Source organism: Zootermopsis nevadensis, unplaced genomic scaffold (assembly GCF_977971745.1).
Source record: "Zootermopsis nevadensis isolate Lab colony 2312 unplaced genomic scaffold, Znev_1.0 Znev_ptg000007l, whole genome shotgun sequence".
Lineage (NCBI taxonomy): Eukaryota > Metazoa > Arthropoda > Insecta > Blattodea > Termopsidae > Zootermopsis > Zootermopsis nevadensis.
Genome location: NW_028259139.1, coordinates 1,721,836 through 1,743,779, shown reverse-complemented (window position 1 = coordinate 1,743,779; position 21,944 = coordinate 1,721,836). Strand labels below are relative to the sequence as shown.

At 39.4% G+C, this 21,944-nt stretch overlaps 1 protein-coding gene across 9 annotated transcripts in view; it reads right to left on the bottom strand.

Moving 5' to 3' along the window:
• Window positions 1-21,944, bottom strand: part of LOC110834681 (band 7 protein AGAP004871) — a 115,007-nt gene that overhangs the window by 20,328 nt on the left and 72,735 nt on the right. For 3 of the 9 annotated variants that reach the window (XM_087343900.1, XM_022074103.2, XM_022074101.2), the window contains exons 2-3: window positions 10,640-10,742; window positions 5,340-5,360 (exon numbers count right to left, since the gene is read on the bottom strand). In XM_087343900.1, the coding sequence (XP_087200026.1) occupies window positions 5,340-5,360; window positions 10,640-10,682 (64 nt within the window). In that variant the 5' untranslated portion in view covers window positions 10,683-10,742. Of the gene's footprint in view, window positions 1-3,353; window positions 3,552-5,339; window positions 5,361-10,639; window positions 10,743-20,150; window positions 20,300-21,944 lie in introns of those variants that run through there. The other 6 variants (XM_022074107.2, XM_022074106.2, XM_022074100.2 and 3 more) reach the window with 5 other exon arrangements.

Genomic DNA, 21,944 nt, shown 5'->3' with positions numbered 1-21,944 from the left:
ACTTTGGCTGTAAGCCTCAGCACCAACGAAGCTTCACACAGTAACATGAACCACACTTGGAGAGGGTCGTTTCATCCTACCTGAAGTCGTCTCTGACCACCGCGGGGTCCGCTAACGGAGGGGAAGCGACAATTCATATAGCGTCCTCCCTCCCCTCTTACTATGACGTAGCCCGAGCTCGAAGATATTTTGCGTACAGTACAAAGCACTGTTGATTGGGGCGTATAAGACTTAAGATTTTACATAAATCTGGTGATAGTATTTCAGAAGAACTGAACTGTAACAGCTGAAGATATAATTTGAAATGTAGAAGATGAGAGAATGCAAATGTTGGTTTCTACCTAACCACCACGAGAACCTCAAATTTAAATACTCTTAAGTCACAAATCATTACTCCGGGTTTTAACTGTAGTAAAGAAGGAAAACACATGAAAACCTCGATCAGTATTAATTATTCTGGCTGTCAAACGTGGGAGATATAAACAGGGAAATATTCACATAAAATCGGTCGCCGGTAGGAATTCGTCTCGGATGCCTCCCACATGAGAAAACTTCCTTACTCAATAACTACGTCACAAATCCTAGCATTTAAATATAGTCTACTCCGTTTTCCTCCTATTTAGACTGCATATATGTAGCTTATACAGAGATACTGAATATCCACAAGGGTTTATATAATTGATTTAGAACTATTAACACGGTTCTAAAGCACTGACTACATATCGCGTTTTTAATTAATGACATGTCTTCCATATTCATGCAGAATTCTAGAGCACGTTTCAAATTGGACTCCCTGGAATTACCGGAACAGCATGTAACTTAATAAATTTACGGTGTGAGATAGAAAAGCGAAAATGGCGTATATTCCTTCTTCGACTCCACGGTGGTCCAGCGGTTAGAACGCCGGGTTGTAATCCTGGGGTCTCGGGTTCGATTCCCGGCGGTGCCCGAATTTATAACTTGTGTTGGGCAAGGCCGTGATCTAGGCAACACGGAGTTTTCCTCCGTGGCATCCCAACAATTACTCCATTCACACACAGAAGAAGGCAATGGCAAACCACTTCTGGATTATCTGCCAAGAACGTATATGAACAGGTCCCAGTCCGAGAAAAGGATGGAAGGATCCTGTTCATATGGACCTGTCGTCAGACAGAACACTAAATATAAAATAAATTCTTTCTTCGTACAAAGAATACGAAGTGAAAATATGAGGTCCAGTAAGTCATCGTGAGGACACACATTTCGACTTCGAAACTCCTCACGGTATAAAGTATTCGCTGAATGTTGTACGGGGAATTAAATTCAGTTCTGTATTGGTCCAAAATATAAGCTAACCAGCATCACCTTACAATATTAAACCGAAGTTCAGATCTCAAAAACCGACTCTCGTATAAGAAAACTGTACATGACAAAATGCTTCAAATGTGTTTAGATGTGGTTTATATATGACGAACTTTTATCTTGAGAAGCCAAGACTTGTTCAGCTAGTGAGAAAATGTCTCGCCCTTTACGAAACCCGAAGATTCATCACTGCTATCCCGAGCCAGATTAATCCAGTCAATGTCCTCGCTACCTATTAAAACTGGTTGTCCATCCCCCAGATGATAATGGAAAAGTTGTGAAATGATACTACCAGGATAAAAACGAAGGCCTCGAGGGAACAAGCTCTCCCGTGCGACTCTGTCCACCACAAGTCCCATGCGAAATGACACGGAAGGTAACCCAGTCCTCCGCAATAAGAATCCAGGGATCAGGCCTAACCACCTGAGCTACCGCTCCCTTGATAAATAAGAAACTCACAATACGGCGCATATAACTATGCACTGAAGCAACCATGCTGCATGTCACGGACGTTTCGGCAGGTCACAATACATCCTCCACACGTCACACAGACATGGTGATCGTAAAAATATGGCCGAAAGATATTTTCTGAAATATGGAACATGAACGGTCAGAAACGAAGTTAGACTTTATTAGTTTGTTAACGACTTAGTTCAAAATTATAAGTTATACAGACTACAATTGGATAGGAAGACACTTATGAACGACGGGTATTTCCAAGGCTTTACAGTCAGGCGAGATGTACAAACACGCGACACTGAAATGTCAGTAGACAAACAGACACGCTAATAGACCAGACACGGCCGTCATATTTCCATGTCTTATTAGCATTTAATATAAGCCATGTCAACTGAGGCAGTTTATTGGAGTACAGGCCCCTCGATCCGGGGAGCAACACCAGTTGCTTGCTGTCAATCAAACAGTTCCCCTGTCAAATTTGTGCAGCGATGCACAAATTTGTAATAAAACCCGGGCAGCCGCATTTATTACACGCAAGCAAATTTAAACTCAAAATCATGATCTGGCCGCAAACCCCGTTTATTAATTAACGTAGATCAGTATTAAACATGACACACTTACACAGTAGACAAACCCTCGTTCAAAGCTGGGGATACGTTCCTCGAAAGCAGCGCGTTCTGTAAATCCGCGTTATGCTAACTCAGTACTGTATGGAATTTACGGGGATACGTGAACGCTTCCGTGGAAAGTCAGATTAAATATAAAAAAAAATCATAAAAATACTGCAATGATATTTATGAACAAATTATAATTCAATGAACTCTACAGAACAGCGGCTGTGATTCGGGCTGGAGTTCGATTGACTGGAATTCAATTACGTGCGAGTGCTCGGTGGCGACTCGAATTCGAGCTGCGAGTTCAGTATCGATGGCGCCAGCTCGAATGTAGCGTTCATTAAAATGTACAGTGAAAATAAAAATAAGATCATTTGTGCATAAGGTGTCATAGTTGTGAGTAAATCATTAGGTTTAGAGTTATTTAAACTTACAATGAAAGTGAAACATGTTGACGAATGCCACCAAGTCATTCCTCCACATTTTTGTCTATGTTTCTGTAAGCAATTTCACGAGCAACCATTTGTCTGTACATAATATGTCCAATTCCATAAGTACTTGTGGGAACAGTGTAATTCTATAAACTTTACGTTGTCCGCTAGAGAAAATCTTGACATTTCAAAACATTTTTCCCCTCTAATTACACTTCCTGGAGATCGAGCAGTTTGTAGTCTCCATTGATTAATACTCGTTTTCCAGGTAAAACTGAATGCGAGTCCGACCTATCGAAAACCAGCCTTTATATTCCCAAGTCTCAGTTTGCCCCTTCATTTCAGAGATTTCAAAAACATATTTTTAATCAAATGTGACTTAATTACTCAGGATATTTTGGTGTACGAGTTCAGTGTTATTGACATCCTCAAAGTTCAGTGTTCGATTCCCGAGTCAGCTATCTTTCATTATTGAGGTAGAGTACTTGAAAATAAAGAGAGTTCTTACCGTGACTGTACATGGAGTGCGTGTCAGTCGGCGGAGGGTAAGGGTTATGCACGTCCAGACCCTCCATCTTAAGTTCCTCGTGGCCGATACGAGGCATTGTGGTTCGCCGTCGCACACTATCAAAGCAGAATCATCGTCAGGTCTGTAACTGCATGTGTACTAACCACAGCACTGACATGCGTGCCGATAGCAGAGACAGCTATGTGACCCGCGCAACACCAAACGCTCGATATTAACTGACTAGTGCTGCCATCTAGATCACATGGTCCTGTTACGTCACACACTCCATTTCCCCATCAAGAAATTTCCTATCACCTATGAACAGATTCCTCTCACACTCTTCATACAAAACACAAGCAGTTGGGACGAGTGGAGTCAGCAGACCTACGCAGGAAAAAATATTCCCGAACTCACCAAGAAGCCAGAGTCCGCTAAGTTTCTTCCGTGAGGAGTTGATAGGTATTCAACTACTTCACAAAAAGAGAGGTTAAGATTTTCAGAAAAACTGGTGGTGAAACGTCTTTGAAAGCAACAACCTGTTGCACTTGAAGATAATTCCTGGTGTCGGAAAGCGATGTACTATAAGACCAATTATGTGGACGGTGCCAGACGGACAGCAAAGTAGATCTTTCGCCAGAATGAGACCTTGATCTTTTGAATTGGGGTCAGGATGTCAGATCTGGCTGTGCTCAACGACTGCTTGGGGGGAAGGAGTATCTTTCACATATCTGTCCGGGTGATAACGTCATGATACATACGATTCTCTCACGTGACTGGGCAGCTGGCTGCGGCTTACTCTGGTAACCAAGGTAACCATTCTAACGAGAGTACCCATGACAAGCTAAGCAGCCTGTGCAATCCCCTCTAAGTCATTTTCGCAGGCCAAAACACATTCGTATAAAGCGCCCGTTATTGGTGACCGATTTTAACCAAAATTGGAATGTGCCAAAGAATTTTAGTAAAATTCCCCAATGTAATAAGAATCCGTTCGACCGTTCTCGAGGTGAATGGAGCGATTTTATTAGGCGCTCCGAAGGGTTGCGAACATGCCTAAATAGTTCTCGAAAGAATAAATGTCTTCTAATAGGTCTGTCAGTGTGTTAACTAGTCAAACTTGCCAGACGTTTGCTATGAAAAATCTGCGAGGCCCACAAGGGCAGTCGAGGTGTGGTGCTGTGAATACGTCTTTCGAAAACTAAGAAAATGCATGGATCTCTCCTCACCTGTGTTGGCGTGTCCCAGTAACACAAAGGATCCTTCACTTTCTTTGGTGACCTAAAGTCAATTTGGAGTCTTTCTTTGGTATTTCGAAAGAAGGCCTGTCATATAAAGTTAATGAGAAATATAACTTAACCTTAACTTACATTTACTCACAGCTGAAAAATTACATAATCTAAACGATCTATCAAACTACACGACACAACAACCCAGAAGACAGCCATATTCATTTCTAAGTTCTGTCTCTCCATTTTGTTAAGACCAGTCTTATTACAAATGATAATAATTATAATTTAATAAGAAAAGTAACAGAAAATTAACAGATACATGCAAGTACACAAACATGCAAGCATGCATTTATGTAGTTTACTGACGTTTCAGAGGTGCTTGCTGCCTCCATGATCAGGGCGAGACGTCGGTAAACTTCTACCAGACTACACAGCGCAACAACCCAGAAGACAGAAATCTTCTTACTCACCGATGAGAAAACCTCAAAATCCTACATACATTTACGTGCATACGTAAACAGGAGCTAGGACGCAATGAAACAACAGTAATAAATAGTTAATTAAGCAGTGGCATGCGAAAACACTAGTCACTGAAAGATGTTTGCTCTAACGAATAAAACAAAAGTTTTTTGCTAGCCAAAATACACAGAATTTTCCTAAAATATTCCGATCACCACTGATACCTTAACCCAACAACTCTGTAATGCATCTAAATTTCTACAGAGCTTCTACACTACAGACATCGATATGTTATACTCACACACAGAATCCCCCGGTTGGGCTGCAAGAACCATCAGATTATACGATTAACCCTTTGAATCCAAGCTCGTCTAAATAATATTTAAATATCCAGTTCTTACCGCAAAGAAAACACAACATTTCACCATTACAAAGATCAACTTGTAATCGCTGTTTAAGTAAATAATCTGATAATCCTATAAAATCCACAGATACATTCTGTGGACAAAATGCAAAGTTATAGGCTGTTAAATCAGGTTTTGCAATGGACTCTAAAGGATTAAGTTGGCCATTAGAGAATTCCTCCAAGCTACGAAACCCCCACAATGTTTATGTTGTCGAACCTTCTGAGAGAATGACATCTTCAAGGCGAACAGAAGATGATGAATGTCAGGTTCTGACACATGATCCAAAATTGGAAGGCTGAATCTTAATTCGTTCTGGAATTGTAACCATATTGATTTTATAACCCTATCACAAACGATAATGTAACATCTCACGTAGATCAATTATGAACAAAAAAGAAGCCGGACTTCTGATAAATTCTGTTTCAATTATCGTAAAAAATAAAGCATCTGATTTAAAAGTAAACACAAGCAAAATCTCTAAACACAATTACTGTTTTTTGGTAAGTGGGAATATGCCTTCTGATGTTGATAACGACCCTTGGAAGTCGCATTTAAAATCTAACTGAAGTAACATTTGGCTGTTAATATGATGAACCTGCCTCCAGTAAAATACTCTCATATCTCAGTGAAATAAAAGCTGTTAGAAGAAATTTAACGAAACGAAATCAATACACGGACTATGGACGAAATGGAGGGTCGCTGACTGTTTCTGTAGGTACAAATTATCTTTTGCTAAGAGTGATTGTGCTCATTACAATAATTCACAAATATTCATACAGCGGTCAGAACACTAGTCTTGTAAGCCTGGGGTCCCGGGTTCAATTCCCGGCGGTGCCCGAATTTATAACTTGTGTTGGGCAAGGCCGTGGTCTAGGCAACACGGAGTTTTCCTCCGTGGCATCCCAACAATTACTCCATTCACACACAGAAGAAGGCAATGGCAAACCACTTCTGGATCATCTGCCAAGAACGTATATGAACAGGTCCCAGTCCGAGAAAAGGATGGAAGGATCCTGTTCATATGGACCTGTCGTCAGACAGAACACTACAAATAAATAAATAATTATATGAGACCAGTCTCCCCACATCCATTTATTTTGAGACATGAAGAGTTGATTAAAGACCCAACTGTGTAAAGTCTTTGTACTAGTTTCAATAATTTGAAAGATGTGGAGTAACGATGAACGTGTTATCAACCACGCTTTGACGGAAATGAAGTCTTACTGACGTCAGCAGATATCGTCACAACGTAGGCCAGATATAGGCTATTATGTGGGTCCATTTTGAGTTATGACGTACACTTTGCCTATCTCGTATGACTCCTTCATTCAGAAGTTAACTGTTATTCGGATTTTCGATTCTCTTGGAACACGAATGTCCATCACCGCCACAACAAAAGTGCACGTCTTCAGCTATTTCTAATTCACACAATAATTTATTACCCTAAAGTAAATTTTAAGATTATTTCTCCATCAGTCTTCCACGTAATAACTGTCCATGTACATTTTCAACCAATATTGTAGCCTAATCTTTTCTTGTACTCGTCTGAATCAAATTTAAGAATTGAGTCCGTACCGCAAAGAAAACACAACATTTCACCATTATAAAGATCAGCTGGTTGACTCTGATTAAGAAAATAATCACTGTTTGCAGTAAGAAACCCATAGATACAAACGAATAGTGATTTTTGAAGTCGGTAGAACAAAGGCTTTAAGGGTTAATAACGCTAAATAAATAAATTATTCATGTATTTATAAGGCAAATGTATTCCTGGTGCTTACCTAAGCGCAACGCCGTGCTATAGACTCCAACAACAAAAAATTTCGTAAGGATAAAATTATAATTATTTATTCGAAATATACTATTCGCCACATGTCGGATTTGAGATTTTCTCGGTGGTGAGTCCGAAGACGGCTGTCTTCTAGATTGTAGCGATGACCCATCGCCCTGATAATGGAAGCAGCAAGAACCTCCGAAACGTCGGTGATCTTATACCACACATGAGGGGGGAAAAACCCAGAAGACAACCATCTTCGTATTCACCACATGTTGATCTGTAGCAACGAACATTCAATCGTATGTTTAAAATCAGCTGAAAGCTGGAAATATATAACACACTGGAACATCCGTGTATGGCTGAAGAAGTGGCCTTACATAACACTTTTGTAATATCGCTTTGAAATTATCCTTCAACTCCTTCGTCTCGATTAGCCGACGTCTACCAGTATTACCACGCAGCGTGGAAGTTATCTTTTGTATACATGAAGCCTGCCTTTATTAGATCGCCGTTATACATGTCAAGTCCCCCATAATTCAAGCACCGGATTAATGTTCCGGCCATGACATCGTCTCCCTGTCTTCTAATGGTCTCTATCGCGCTGTTCCAAACGTAATATCCTTAACGAGACACAGCGAGCTTTCAAGTTCTGTGCGATTCACGAAACTTCATATTCGGGAGGTCCTGTATTCAAATTTCGGCCCAGAGACAAGATACTTTCACACAGAAAAGCGCTTTAATCTAAGGATAAAATGTCCAGTATGAATAAATATCCAAGCCCGACGATGGCGGTTTTAACTCTTACCACATGATAACACATTTCAGTCAGTGCTACCCGCTATCTTCATCTGTTGCTTTGTTACCGATGGCGATGTCTTATACGTACACCATTTTTATTTACAATCCAATATCTACTTTAATTAACAACACAGGCCTATAGCGTTAAAAGTATTATTAAGAATATAAAATACATTATACAGGGTGTCCATAAAAAACCTTTACAACTTCAACACTAAATAAAGAAATAATGAGACAAGATAACTTGATGATATTTTTTGCATGTTAAACAACGTCTCTAAAAGTTTTTAAGGAAATTTTGTTTAGTTAATAACATAAGTTTTGTTAATTGCATGTGTGCACGTCGACTGACAACTAACATTACAGGAAATGGCTACTCCACAGGAGAAGGCACAATGTTTATCCTGGTTCATCGAGACAAGAGTGTACATGTAGAGGTGTACTGACTAATGTACATAAAACTTTGAGAGACGCTGTTTAACAAGCAACAAAACCCATCGAGTTATCTTGACTCATTAATTTTTTATTAAGTCTTGAAGTTGTAAAGGTTTTTTATGGACACCCTGTATAAGCTTAAGTAACATTTTCGAGACGTGGCGGATGTGAATAATAACTTTATTTTAAAAGCAGATTAGCACAGGCGAAAAGAGCCTTCTTCAAAAATAGAAGTCTACTAGTGTCAAACATTGACCTGGAATTAAGAAAGATTTTTCTGAAGTTATATTTTTGGAACACAGCGAAATACAGAAGCGAAACATGGTCACTGGGAAAGCGAGAAAGAAGGAGGATAGAAGCTTTTGAAACGTTGAAAATTAAGCGGACTGATAAAGGACGAAATGAGCAGGTCTTAGGATAGGCGAAGGAAAAATCTTACGAGAAGAAGAGATAGGAAGGTGGGACACATTCCGAGGCACCCAGCATTGGTTAATTTGGTAATGGAATGAACAGTTGAAGGGAAGAATTGTAGGGAAGACAAAGATTGGAATATGTGACTCAGATTTTTGAGAATGTGGGCTGTAAAAAAATATGTGGAAATGAATAGATTGGCGCAAGATAGGCGAAAATGGGAGGACCACATCAAACCAGTCTAAATATTGATGACAAAGAGAGAGAATAATTTTCTTGCTAAAACTCCTGATGTGTTAGAATTTTTGCTACGTATCACGTGGGGCTTATGGGACACCTGCGTGCATAGAGCTTCAGTTGTTTCAAGCTCTTCTGCTGCGTGTTGTACACTTGTCCAAGTTCACATGGCCTTGAATCAGAAAAGTTCAATATTCCTCACCCACTTAATGATATATATGACATAACCATTCTCGTCCTACGTCCATGAACATTCTTACAACGTAGAACTGAGGAACGGTTACAAATCTAATGTCACGTGTGTATAAATTATAGCCTAGAGCACCAAAATGACCCCAAACTTCATTATATCTAGCGATACACATAAACACAAAGTGTTACGCTGTGAGAAGTTAATGCATCTTATCCTATAAAGGACTTAAGTGCTATCGAAAATGTAATCAGAGAACGAACAAATGTCTGGTGGCAAGCGCAATCTCCTTAATAGAATTCCCTCAGAATTATCAGTGTTCCGGCTTCAATAGGACACACAATGCTTAGAACATTAAAATCCATTCAAGTAAAATTATATATTCATTATACTCTTGCCGCCGATGCATTACGTAAAAAAAAAATTTTAATTGTGGAACAGTTCTTAGTCACTATCATGGAAATAAAACATAAATATCAACTACGTTGATAAATCAATGGGATTCAAAAACAAATTCACTCCACACCACTAAATTTTGTCGAAATCCGGCACTAAGAGGAAAGAAAGTGTAGCTCCTATTCATTCTTAACCTCGGCGGTGAGTTCGAAGATGGCTGTCTTCTGGGTTACTGCGCCGTGTAGTGTCATAGAAGTTACCAACTTTTCGGAGACCCTTGCTGCCTCCATCTTCAGGACGATCACACTAATGATGGATACAGCAAGTACGTCTGAAACGTCGGTAAACTTCTACCAGACTACACGGCGCAATAACCCATTACGAGAACGTCGTCTCTGTCGTGCTCTGTCCCAACCTCTAGCCTCGCCACAACAGAGTTCTCACATAAGAACCACATTCCTTACATCTTCAACTATTTGTCTTATATTTTATTTTTTAAAGTAAATAATATAAAGCGATATCTATCGAGGCCAAAACTGTGGTTAATGAAACGAGCAGTTCAAATCATCGATAACCGTCCTGATATTTACTCGGAAAGTATACAATTCTAATATGTTTGGAACATAAGACTGCCCTCACAGATTTTGCGTGAGTTTTTCCAGTCATTCTTTCTAAAACTATGCCCCTGCAAATTCAACCTTCACAAACATTACACATATATACACATATATTACCATAAACCTTCGATGTCTTCGGCCCAGTGGCATTTCATGCTCTCAACGCCAGCGTTTTCTACCCTTCAAACATTTACGTCCGCTTGGTCGACAAAACACGAATACTGAATTGAATTTGTGAGAAATTTTACCAGTTTTCCAAGTTTCATTCTACGCTACATAATTAGTTGATAGAGCGTTGCTAAATGTGTACGTACAGCAGAAGACGATTCTCACCTCCAATGATGGTCTTCCTGTAATCGTCACGAGGATTCATCATCTTGATGGCTGTACCACCACCAACTGCTACTTGCGTCGAGGGGAAATTCGCACCCGCCAGCTGTACAACACAAAACACGTGCGTCTGACATGAATACATTGAACAAGCAACTTAATAGACTACTCTACGAACTACGACACCTTCAGCAGTTTAACGACGTCCGTCTTGAATTTTTTTGATAATCGTCCTGATGATGGAGGCAGAAATAGCCTCTGAAACATCTGTAAATTTTTACCAGACGACATGGCGAAACAACCCAGAAGACAGCAACCTTCATATTCGCCGCCGTCAGAACCTCAAATTTCACTTTGGCAGTCTACAAGGAAAATGTCTCGTAAAATTAAGCTCTTTAAGTTACTCAGAATGTTTAAAAGCATCAATACAACAACTAACTTCAGGAAATTCTGCTTACGCAATTAATCGATAATATCCCAATAAAGTACGTAGTGTAACAAACTCTCCCAACCTTCCTTGTGACACGAGAGTCAAGGTCGCCCTGGTTTGCTAGGCCGTTGCTCACGCCAGTTGCGCAAAGCTTTGCAGGTGCCAACATGGGAGTTTTCACGAACACAACGTGTGTCGGCTTTTTTTTAAAAAAAAATTACTTATTTTTCATTATTAAATAATTTTAAAAATATACGAAAACTGTGCCAGTTATCCTTAAAATGTGCTGTGTTGCCTACGACAAGCAAACGAATGTTACACCTGACCGAATATATCTTGTACCAAGCAGTTTACGTGCTGATATATTATAATGTTCGTGATATGACTGTAAATGGATTCCTCTGGACTCAGCGAAAAGAGACGGGCTCTTGTGAACAAGGGAACGAACATTCCTGTGCCATCAAAACCGGATAATTTCTTTACTGATCGAGTATTAGGTCCGTCGAGTGAGTTAGCCCAAAATTTTGACTCCTTGCGTCATAAGATTTGAGGTTTTCACGGCGGTGAGTCTGAAAATTGCTGAAAGGTCGGTAAACTTCTACCAGACTACAAGAAAACATCCTCTTCAACTCTACATGGAGTGGACTCCCTTTACTAAAATCTTTACTTCGTATCTCAGATTCCACCTGTATCTTGTAATTTGCAGCTACTAAAAACCGAATATCCATACGACATATAAACATGACGTAGATCTTAACAAATGAAATTTCTTAACAGTGACTTCTACATGGACGCTGTCTACTACTAAAAACCCTTTATAGCTGTACTAAACAATATCCAAACTCATTTTCATATAAATAATATTAATAACTCAAATGTTAATTATATTGTTAATAATTTCACAGAACAATGAACAACTAACATAATATGCAACATAATATGCAACATAATAAGAAGACCAAAGAAAACACCCACAATAGTAATCTACAATCTACAATCAACGAAAAGCTTGCATTAACAAATATAGAATAGTTTTAAATATAAAAACCTGAAGATGATGCTATGACATCGAAACATGTAGAAATATTAAAGCGCAACATTGTAACATCGAGATAACGATGAATGGCGCAGAATATCAATTTTAAATTTTAAATTTTAACATCAAAATTTAAAAGTTTGTGTATATGACTTGAATAATAAATATATATGTGAATTATAAACACAAACATGACGCATCAAAACTATAAACAGAGAGCTAACAAACAAATATTCAATATTGAAATAATTAATATGAGAAAGAAATGGACCCATGAAAATTCTAAAAATACTCCTTTCTCTCTTCATAGTTTATTTCAACGTCCTAGCTACATGTTCAGCCAATCATATTATCCTTGGCATACCAACGACGAGACACGTGCGTGTCTTGATACATTGGTTCGCTTGCGACTGGTCCAAACCGCTTTTGTTTTCCGTCGCCGATCGAAGCCAAGAGTGCCTCGTTCGATTACTTATAAATGACAGGAAGAATGACACTCGTCCGTCCGCCACATGTGACGTCACTCAGAGATCGATGATAGAAGAAACGCAACTTGGGTCCTGCCCCAAGGAACACGACACCTCGCGTCCGATGTCTCGTTTATTTATAGTTTTTCTAACCCCTGCAGTGTCAAACCTGGTAAAAAGACCGCAAGAGCCTAGCACAAATTGGCCCCAAGTTTCAAAGCTGATTACTGCCTCCATTATCAGGGCGATAAGATCTCAAAAGATTCGTCGAGGCGAGAAACTGAAATCTCACGGTATGAAAATGAGTCTCAGCATTTATCAGGATTAGGAAATCACTTTAAAACCTTCAGTCAAGGCAACATCTGCCGGTATATAAATATCGTCAGTGATGTTTCCCGACAACCAACCAGCTTCATGGAGTGCCTTATTCTGGAATCCGAAAATTCATTGCCCTATTTATTTAAAATTTTCCCTGTCACTGAAAATCTGGTCTCTTCACGTTTTCCGATTAAGATTTTATATTATTTTCCTGTCGCCCCACGCGTGCTAAATGTCCAATGTCCTGAACATCTCGTCCATACTGATTCTGTAACAATACTCTTAGCAAACTAGCCACCAAATGATCTGAAGGTTCATTAAAGCAGAAACAAAAGATTAACCCTCCCTTGAAATGTTTCATGTTTATGCAAATCACCATAACGAGTCTCTGGTATACAGTTTATTGGTATCATTTCATTTATAGACCGCTCATCCAATAGAGGATGTTCAAAGCGGTTGCTCTAATAAGTTTCATCTGATCTCCTTCATGTGATGACCCTAACTAAACTACAAGCTCTTGTCCAAACGCAAGGAGTCTACTGAATCTACGTTTCTAGCCCTTAATCTCCTAACGCCTCGCATACCTAATTATCTCTTGAAAAAAACATTAATGACAATTGGTTACTATTCCCCTGAGATCACAAATCTCTTACAAGGCAACCTTCTCCTTCAGAAACCGGAGTCCCGTTGACACAACGCGAGTTTGCTATTGGTTCCTATCTTTAGCCAGTAGAATTCAATCTGCATCCCCAAACCGTGTTACCATCATCTACGCCTATGCCTCGTATAAGCAATGACTTTAAATCCGAATTCTGTCAAGTCTACAGACCTTAGTTAACGTAGTTTTGTACGTCGTAGCTAAACGATGACGTATCTGTCCCGAGTAGCCAGCACACGTGCAGACCAAGTCTGTGTACACAACAACAAATTAATTTCCTCTCTGGATCAATAATCTGGTTCTGTTGGTATCACTGGACTAGTGAATAAGTCACAACCGCAATGCCTCTTTGTATCTGCCTACAAATCCACGCGGCGTTAAACATAACCTCAAACCAACATGTACAGAGCAATTCGAAGCTCTGGTACGATATTTTGGGAGGATTTTGAGTGGATTATTTAGAGAAAAAATTTAAATAACTTTTTGTAGATTCACCAGAGATTCCAAGGTTGAGACGGTTTAAGTTTGATGTAGTTTTGTATTATTTATTACTTTCGTATGAAGAGCGCTCAGCGCTGATGGTTCGTGGACGTACGTCAGACGTCTGCTGTGATTGATTACGCACAGTACAGCAAGTCACCACCACACGAAAAAAAAGTAATAAAGTGTGCTAAAAAGAGCAAAATTATCTTTCTTTATTATTTATTACAAACATGGAAATCGACTGACATGTTATATTAAAACAAAATGTTTCCATTTTGTAAAAATAACAATAAAAAGAGACATTGGCGTAAGAACGTCTTCACTCGGACATGATGCCTGACATGATGAAAATTTATTCACATTTCTGCTCTGAATGATCTCTCTCAAAGAGCTCTGAATCACCTTGGACAGTCTTTTTCCTTTCAAAAAAAAAAAAAAAAAGAGCTAGAAATCGGTTCACCATTTCCACACTACGGACGCAAAATTTCGTTTACAATCAATGGTACTTGTGGTATTCCTGACAACATAAATTATGTTTTCATGAAAACATATTCATAAAATTATGTGTCTACAAACTAACGTAGAAATTACTGAGCATTGGAAAGTATTTGCTTTTGTATGATTTGAACTTTTCACGGCGATGAGTATGAAGATTTCTGTCTTCTGAGTTGTTGCGCTGTGTAGTCTGGTCGATGTTAACCAACGTTTCAGAGGTCATACTGCCTCCATCATCAGGGCGATGATTATGAAGATTTCTGTCTTCTAGGTTGTTGCGCTGTGTAGTCTGGTCGATGTTAACCAACGTTTCAGAGGTCATACTGCCTCCATCATCAGGGCGATGAGTATGAAGATTTCTGTCTTCTGGGTTGTTGCGCTCTGTAGTCTGGTAGAAGTTTACCAACGTTTCAGAGGTCATACTGCCTCCGTCTTCAGGGCGATGAGTATGAAGATTTCTGTCTTCTGGGTTGTTGCGCTCTGTAGTCTGGTAGAAGTTTACCAACGTTTCAGAGGTCATACTGCCTCCATCATCAGGGCGGTGAGTATGAAGATTTCTGTCTTCTGGGTTGTTGCGCTGTGTAGTCTGGTCGATGTTAACCAACGTTTCAGAGGTCATACTGCCTCCATCATCAGGGCGATGAGTATGAAGATTTCTGTCTTCTGGGTTGTTGCGCTGTGTAGTCTGGCCGATGTTAACCAACGTTTCAGAGGTCATACTGCCTCCATCATCAGGGCGATGAGTATGAAGATTTCTGTCTTCTGGGTTGTTGCGCTGTGTAGTCTGGTCGATGTTAACCAACGTTTCAGAGGTCATACTGCCTCCATCATCAGGGCGATGAGTATGAAGATTTCTGTCTTCTGAGTTGTTGCGCTGTGTAGTCTGGTCGATGTTAACCAACGTTTCAGAGGTCATACTGCCTCCATCATCAGGGCGATGATTATGAAGATTTCTGTCTTCTAGGTTGTTGCGCTGTGTAGTCTGGTCGATGTTAACCAACGTTTCAGAGGTCATACTGCCTCCATCATCAGGGCGATGAGTATGAAGATTTCTGTCTTCTGGGTTGTTGCGCTGTGTAGTCCGGTCGATGTTAACCAACGTTTCAGAGGTCATACTGCCTCCATCATCAGGGCGATGAGTATGAAGATTTCTGTCTTCTGGGTTGTTGCGCTCTGTAGTCTGGTAGAAGTTTACCAACGTTTCAGAGGTCATACTGCCTCCGTCTTCAGGGCGATGAGTATGAAGATTTCTGTCTTCTGGGTTGTTGCGCTCTGTAGTCTGGTAGAAGTTTACCAACGTTTCAGAGGTCATACTGCCTCCATCATCAGGGCGGTGAGTATGAAGATTTCTGTCTTCTGGGTTGTTGCGCTGTGTAGTCTGGTCGATGTTAACCAACGTTTCAGAGGTCATACTGCCTCCATCATCAGGGCGATGAGTATGAAGATTTCTGTCTTCTGGGTTGTTGCGCTGTGTAGTCTGGCCGATGTTAACCAACGTTTCAGAGGTCATACTGCCTCCATCATCAGGGCGATGAGTATGAAGATTTCTGTCTTCTGGGTTGTTGCGCTGTGTAGTCTGGTCGATGTTAACCAACGTTTCAGAGGTCATACTGCCTCCATCATCAGAGTATGAAGATTTCTGTCTTCTGGGTTGTTCCGCCGTGTAGTCTGGTAGATTAATTACTGGTTAATTACTTATACACGATACAATTTGGCTAATAGCTACAGCCAAGGCCTTTCATCTTTCCTATCGTAGTGACACATGGACAACAAACTGTATCGATAATGCAAAAAACAGCCCCGATACCAGAGGAATCTATTATTAATATGGGAAGAAGCCACGAACGCCGCCTGCAACTACTGTCGTTTATACATGTAATTATTGTAACCTAGGAGACCTGGTTCCTAGAACTTGTTTCGAAAGCTAGGTCACGGGGTAAAATAAGCAGGCAAGGTCAACAAGAGGCCAGTGCGTAGCAGAAAAATAGTTTAAGAAACTTTCGGAACAGAGTTCAAATATTTCTGACGGACAATAAAAAAAGTAATAATTACGTTCGTTACGATTAAGCGTAAACAGGCTCGAAAATTGTGCTATATTCATTACAGAATAATATGTTGTCGCCCATTCCAACGTAGTAGGCAATATAGAAAATTATATGAGTGATAAAAGGCTATAATCTGTCAGCTTATCTCGCCATCTTAAGGGATTCCACACAACTGTGGTGTTAACTCCGCCATCAGGGCCCTGATGACGGAGGCAGTAAGCACCTCTGAAACGTCGGTAAAGTTCTACCAGACAACAAAAGCCATCAATAAAATCTTCTCGGGAAATCAGCCGCGTCAACTGGTTATAGTAATAAACCGACGTTTCGGGAACCAACTCTGTCCCCATCATTAGGGTTCTGATGTGACTGGATACCTCGGAAGTCCCCTGGCGGGCGTACATACAGTTTTGTGTGTAATCCAAATGCAAGAATATAGACCATAGTCGATTTGCGTGAGCTTTTAGGAAGCATACCGTGACACTGTGGTAAAAAGATCTTAAGTTACCGCCAAATGACACTTCCTCACATATACATTACCATTCAGCGCCCACTTTTAATGAAGTTAGGACTGGAAACAAAGTGTTGTTAACAGATTATAAATCGTGTCATACAATTCTAAGAACCAATGAACGTGTTAGGGTAAATGACCGCCTTCATACAACCTTTATCCGGTGAACTGCCATCTAATGTATACCCGTTCCACAAATGTTATCAAAATACATAAAAATATGTTTTAAACTCTGTTCTGATTTGTTCTGTACTTATCAGTTTACCGGGCATAGACCATTGAAAGAACAGCATAGATTCATAGAGCCTTGATTATGGATTTCAAACCGATTAATAAATCAAATGATCATCCTACGATATAATGTTAAAAGTCTCTTAATACGTAAATTTTAAAGAAAAAAATATTCTTAAAAGATTACGTCAGTTAACTTACATAAAGAACTTTAATTTTTAACTATACACATCGTGTGTCGTAAATACCTTTTTGGTGCACTATAAATCAATAACATTAGAAAGGAATGCGAAGGTGATAATGTTGCGTCATATTGTGTTGAATATATATTTGCTCAATTTTATCAGTCCAATCACAATAAAATATTATTATTAAATATTAAAATATTATTACAATTAACATTTAAATATTTAAAATATATTAAAATGATGCTCTCTACCGAATATTTAAATATTAATATTTTAATATTTAATAATAATATTTTATTGTGATTGGACTGATAAAATTGAGCAAGAATAGAATGCGAGTTAGAACTCTGACAGGGTACTCGATTCGGGTGCACGCGATCATGAAATCGAACCCTGAGAGTCAGATTTTTGATTCATGCAACCGCCATGATCAACATACCGCTGATTTCGACGTCCGTCCTAAAGTTTATTGTCTTGTAAAACTGCTAAACCTCAGTTTGTTTATATTTACACTTGTTGCTTGTCCGTGCCGACTATTTCAATGCAAAAATCCCATAATACTCCTCAGGCTCTTATCACATGAAACAGCTAAAATCCTCCTATAATTCCATAACTGTTGAGACAATCGGGAGAATGAGCTCAACAGTGTGATTAGTCTCACAACTCCGCTAGTCATATTTTGCTTCGTGTATTTAGAAACAAAATTATTTAAAAGCTCAAAATACCGAAATCAGTTTATCACCCCATAGAATTTGAGATTTTCACGGAAGTGAATCCAAAGATGGATATCTTCTGGGTTATGGCGTCGTGTAGTCTGGTGGAAATATGTCAACGTTTCAGAGGTCCTTGCTGCCTCCATCATCAAGACAATATTTCTGAAACGTTGGTAAACTTCTACCAGACTATACGACCCTAAAACTCAGAAGACAGCCATCTTCATTTTAGCACTCCTGGCCCCCTTCAGCTGAGCGATTTCCCTGTTCAATCCCACCAAAGGGCTCGCCCTAGAGGTCTGTACGGGCCCGGGCCCGGGCCTGGTAGCACAGAACATTTCGGGCTCTCTCTGAGCCATTCTTCTGACGAAAAGAAAAAGTTATTCGTAGTTTCGCTCGTCTGATGTTTTTTTCAGAGATGTTCGTAGTTGCTGCCTCCCAGAAAAAGTTCGAGATGAAACCGTACAAACTTAGTATCCGATACATTACTTCATTTTTTTTAAAGAAAATATCGTTAGTTCACTCAAGGATTACTATAATTTATGTATTAAAAGAAAACTGTATTAATAACACGACACTCAGGATAGATTACAAATAGATCGCGCTTCGATAGGATTCGGGTAACATATCTGAAGATAAAATTCCTGCTCGTGCAGACCTCTAGTTTATTTTGCATAAGGGACGAAGTGAGACCATATTAAAAGACAATGAGAACAACCTGCAGAAGCAGAGCGCCGTCAGAGTTCGGCAACTTCTCCGACTCTGGTGTTAAGCATGTAGTCTACTGAAATCAGAGCAGGCGATTGAAAGGCTGGGCAGAGTCTCATATTACTTTTGTACGCTTAAGAAGGATTTTTATCAAAAAGTAGCTCGACGTACGGAAACCACGTACGATAAGGAATGATTAAGCATGTAATATTCGTCTAAATCAGTGGTATTCAACCTGGGGTACGCGAAGACATCTTAGGGGGTACGTGAAATTTCTTAAAAAATATATATATTTTATGATAAACACTGAATAATCAGTAATGCAATTTATTTAATTTATTTTAGATGTAGATTATATACTATGTATAACTTGGGGGGGTCCAAAGTTGAAGAAAAATTATATCTGGGGGTACGCGAAGACATCTTAGGGGGTACGTAAAATTTAAAAAAATATATTATTTTATGATAAACACTGAATAATCAGTAATGTAATTTATTTAATTTATTTTAGATGTAGATTATATACTACTCCCCACAAAGCTCACTCCATAAAATAAAATCCTCCTTGAGAACCCAACCAAGAAATTCCACATATTTTATTCAACCCTAAGGTTCATATTACCGCATTATAGAATGTTATCGGACCCTATACTGAGCCAAATGTGTCCCGTCCATATTATCATATCTGATGTATTAATACCGATTTTAATATTATCCTCCCATACATACCAATTTCACAGGTGGTCTCTCCCATTTACGTTTACTATACATTTTCCACTGTTCCTCATATATCTTCTGCCTTCTACATACCTCGCCCATCTTCCGTAATCTCAATTTCCTAAGATGCCTGATGACGAATACAAATTTTGAAGCTACTCATCACGTAATTACCTCCTTTCTTTTAGGCTGAAATGTTGTCTGTCCTCGAACACTCACACTCAAATCAGCGAAGAATGTATCTGAAAAATACTCCACTCAGGAGTCTAAACTGCAAATCGACTTCTTATAAATAGTACTACTGAATACAGATACATATTTAACTGAACACCCTTAAAATTTCTCAAATTACGTTTTACATTAAATATACAGTGGTAAAATCTTATTATGTTAGCTAAGTAGTTCCCAAGTTCCATTGCTTAAACTCCACTAAATATTTCTTGTAACTTCCATTCTTCTCCTTTTGTCTGCACAAAGCCACTTTATATTCACATTATTAAGTTTCAGAAGTACTTACGATTTCCGCGATCGGTTTAGGCCTATATTACTGTCTGAATCTCCCCAACACGTTCGGATGTCACGAGTCGCTCAATACGTTTCGTGCCAACCACACGAGAACGCCTGCGAGCGATTGCCTTTCTAACCGCCAGAGTCTGACGGCGCTGTAGAAGCATCAACAAAAGCCACGCGTGACATTGTTGATACTTTTATACATCAACCCCACAGTTAACACTGAAGTTCATTAATGTAATACAAAAAAATATTTAAAAACTCTTTTGAAAACTCAAGTGACTTAAAATCGATTACAAAGCACAAATATATTAGATGGAATAATTTGTCGCCAATTGCACTGCCATCTGTAGTACATTATGAAAACAACACAGAATTCATCGATCAATGCTCGTTGCGTTGGTGACCACCTCGCAGGAGTGTACAGTAGCGCTCCAACGGAAATCAATATAACTCGAAGAATTGTATTACGATAGCTCATTAGAACGAAAAAGACATGCAAAGAGCATCTAGTCACAACTATTAACGGTTTCCCAATCAAAAACATTCGACAAACGCCGTGGACAAAAAGTTCTTTAGAACTTAATAACCCTGGTCAAGGAATTCCCCGTTTTTATCGAAAAGCAGAGCCCAATTCCGAGTTCACAACATCCAGTTTATCTTCTGGTCTGCTATTAAAAACAAATCTGAGACTCGACATAACCTCAAATCTTACAAAATTTAAGGTTTACGAAACACAGCAAATGTAACTTTATCAGGAGTTGAGCGTTCACGTTAACCGTGTTAGCCCAGCTAACATTCTGAAAAAACGAATAATAAAAAGTCTTCTGTCTTGTTTTCGCGGTCCAGTGCTATTCCGTACACCGGAACACAGCAGAACCGATAAGATTCATCAGTCAGCCAGCGCTGTTAGCCAAATAGTTGAGGCCTACACTCACCTCGAGTGTTTGGCGTGATGCTGTGTTCCAGAGGACCACCGAATTACATAAATAAACCAGAAGATTTCATTTTTCGTTTCTTTCTAACGGCTCTGACGTTTATCCATTGTTTTGTATGGATGTGTAACTTGGTCTCTCGTCTAACGGAAGAACATAGATTGAGTGTGTTTGAGAATATTTTTGGAGGACGAATATCGTATGAGAATAGTAATCATTTTACTGTTCGCCAGTATTATTTGTGACAGAACGAAGGATACTGAAATTGACGTGGTAAAGGGTGAAAGTAGGTTTGATGAGTAGTTTAACGGGCCTCCAAATGTACCGACTTCGACTATGTGACTATTGCTAGTTAGTGGAAATGAACTTGCGACAGTTTGAACAGAACAACAACGTAAAGTTAAGAAGAAGATACATTTATACTTTGACGTTAGAAGAAAAACCTAAATTGCTTTATAAATGGATTTTTTTTAACTTAAAAATTGCAACTAACATCTGCTCAGACACCCAAAATGATCCCATCTTGTAACTGAAAGCAAGTTTATAATAAACAGCAACCACAAGCTCTTCCGATGTTGTAATTAACATTATGAATGAAAATCACAAAGGTTAGTTTATGTTTAGGTACAGAGTATCTCATCTCATCTCTGGCTCTACAACCCAGTGTGGGTCTTGGACGCCTCTCTTGGAGGTTACGTGATATTATTTGGTATTATAACTCCTTGGACGAGGGATCGGCCCGTCGAAAGGCCTCTACCTGTACACAGGACAGCACGACACAAAAAAACGCGGACAAACATCCATGCCTTGTGTGGGATTCGAACCCATAGTCACAGTGTCCAAGCGCACAAGTCCCAAGCACAAAT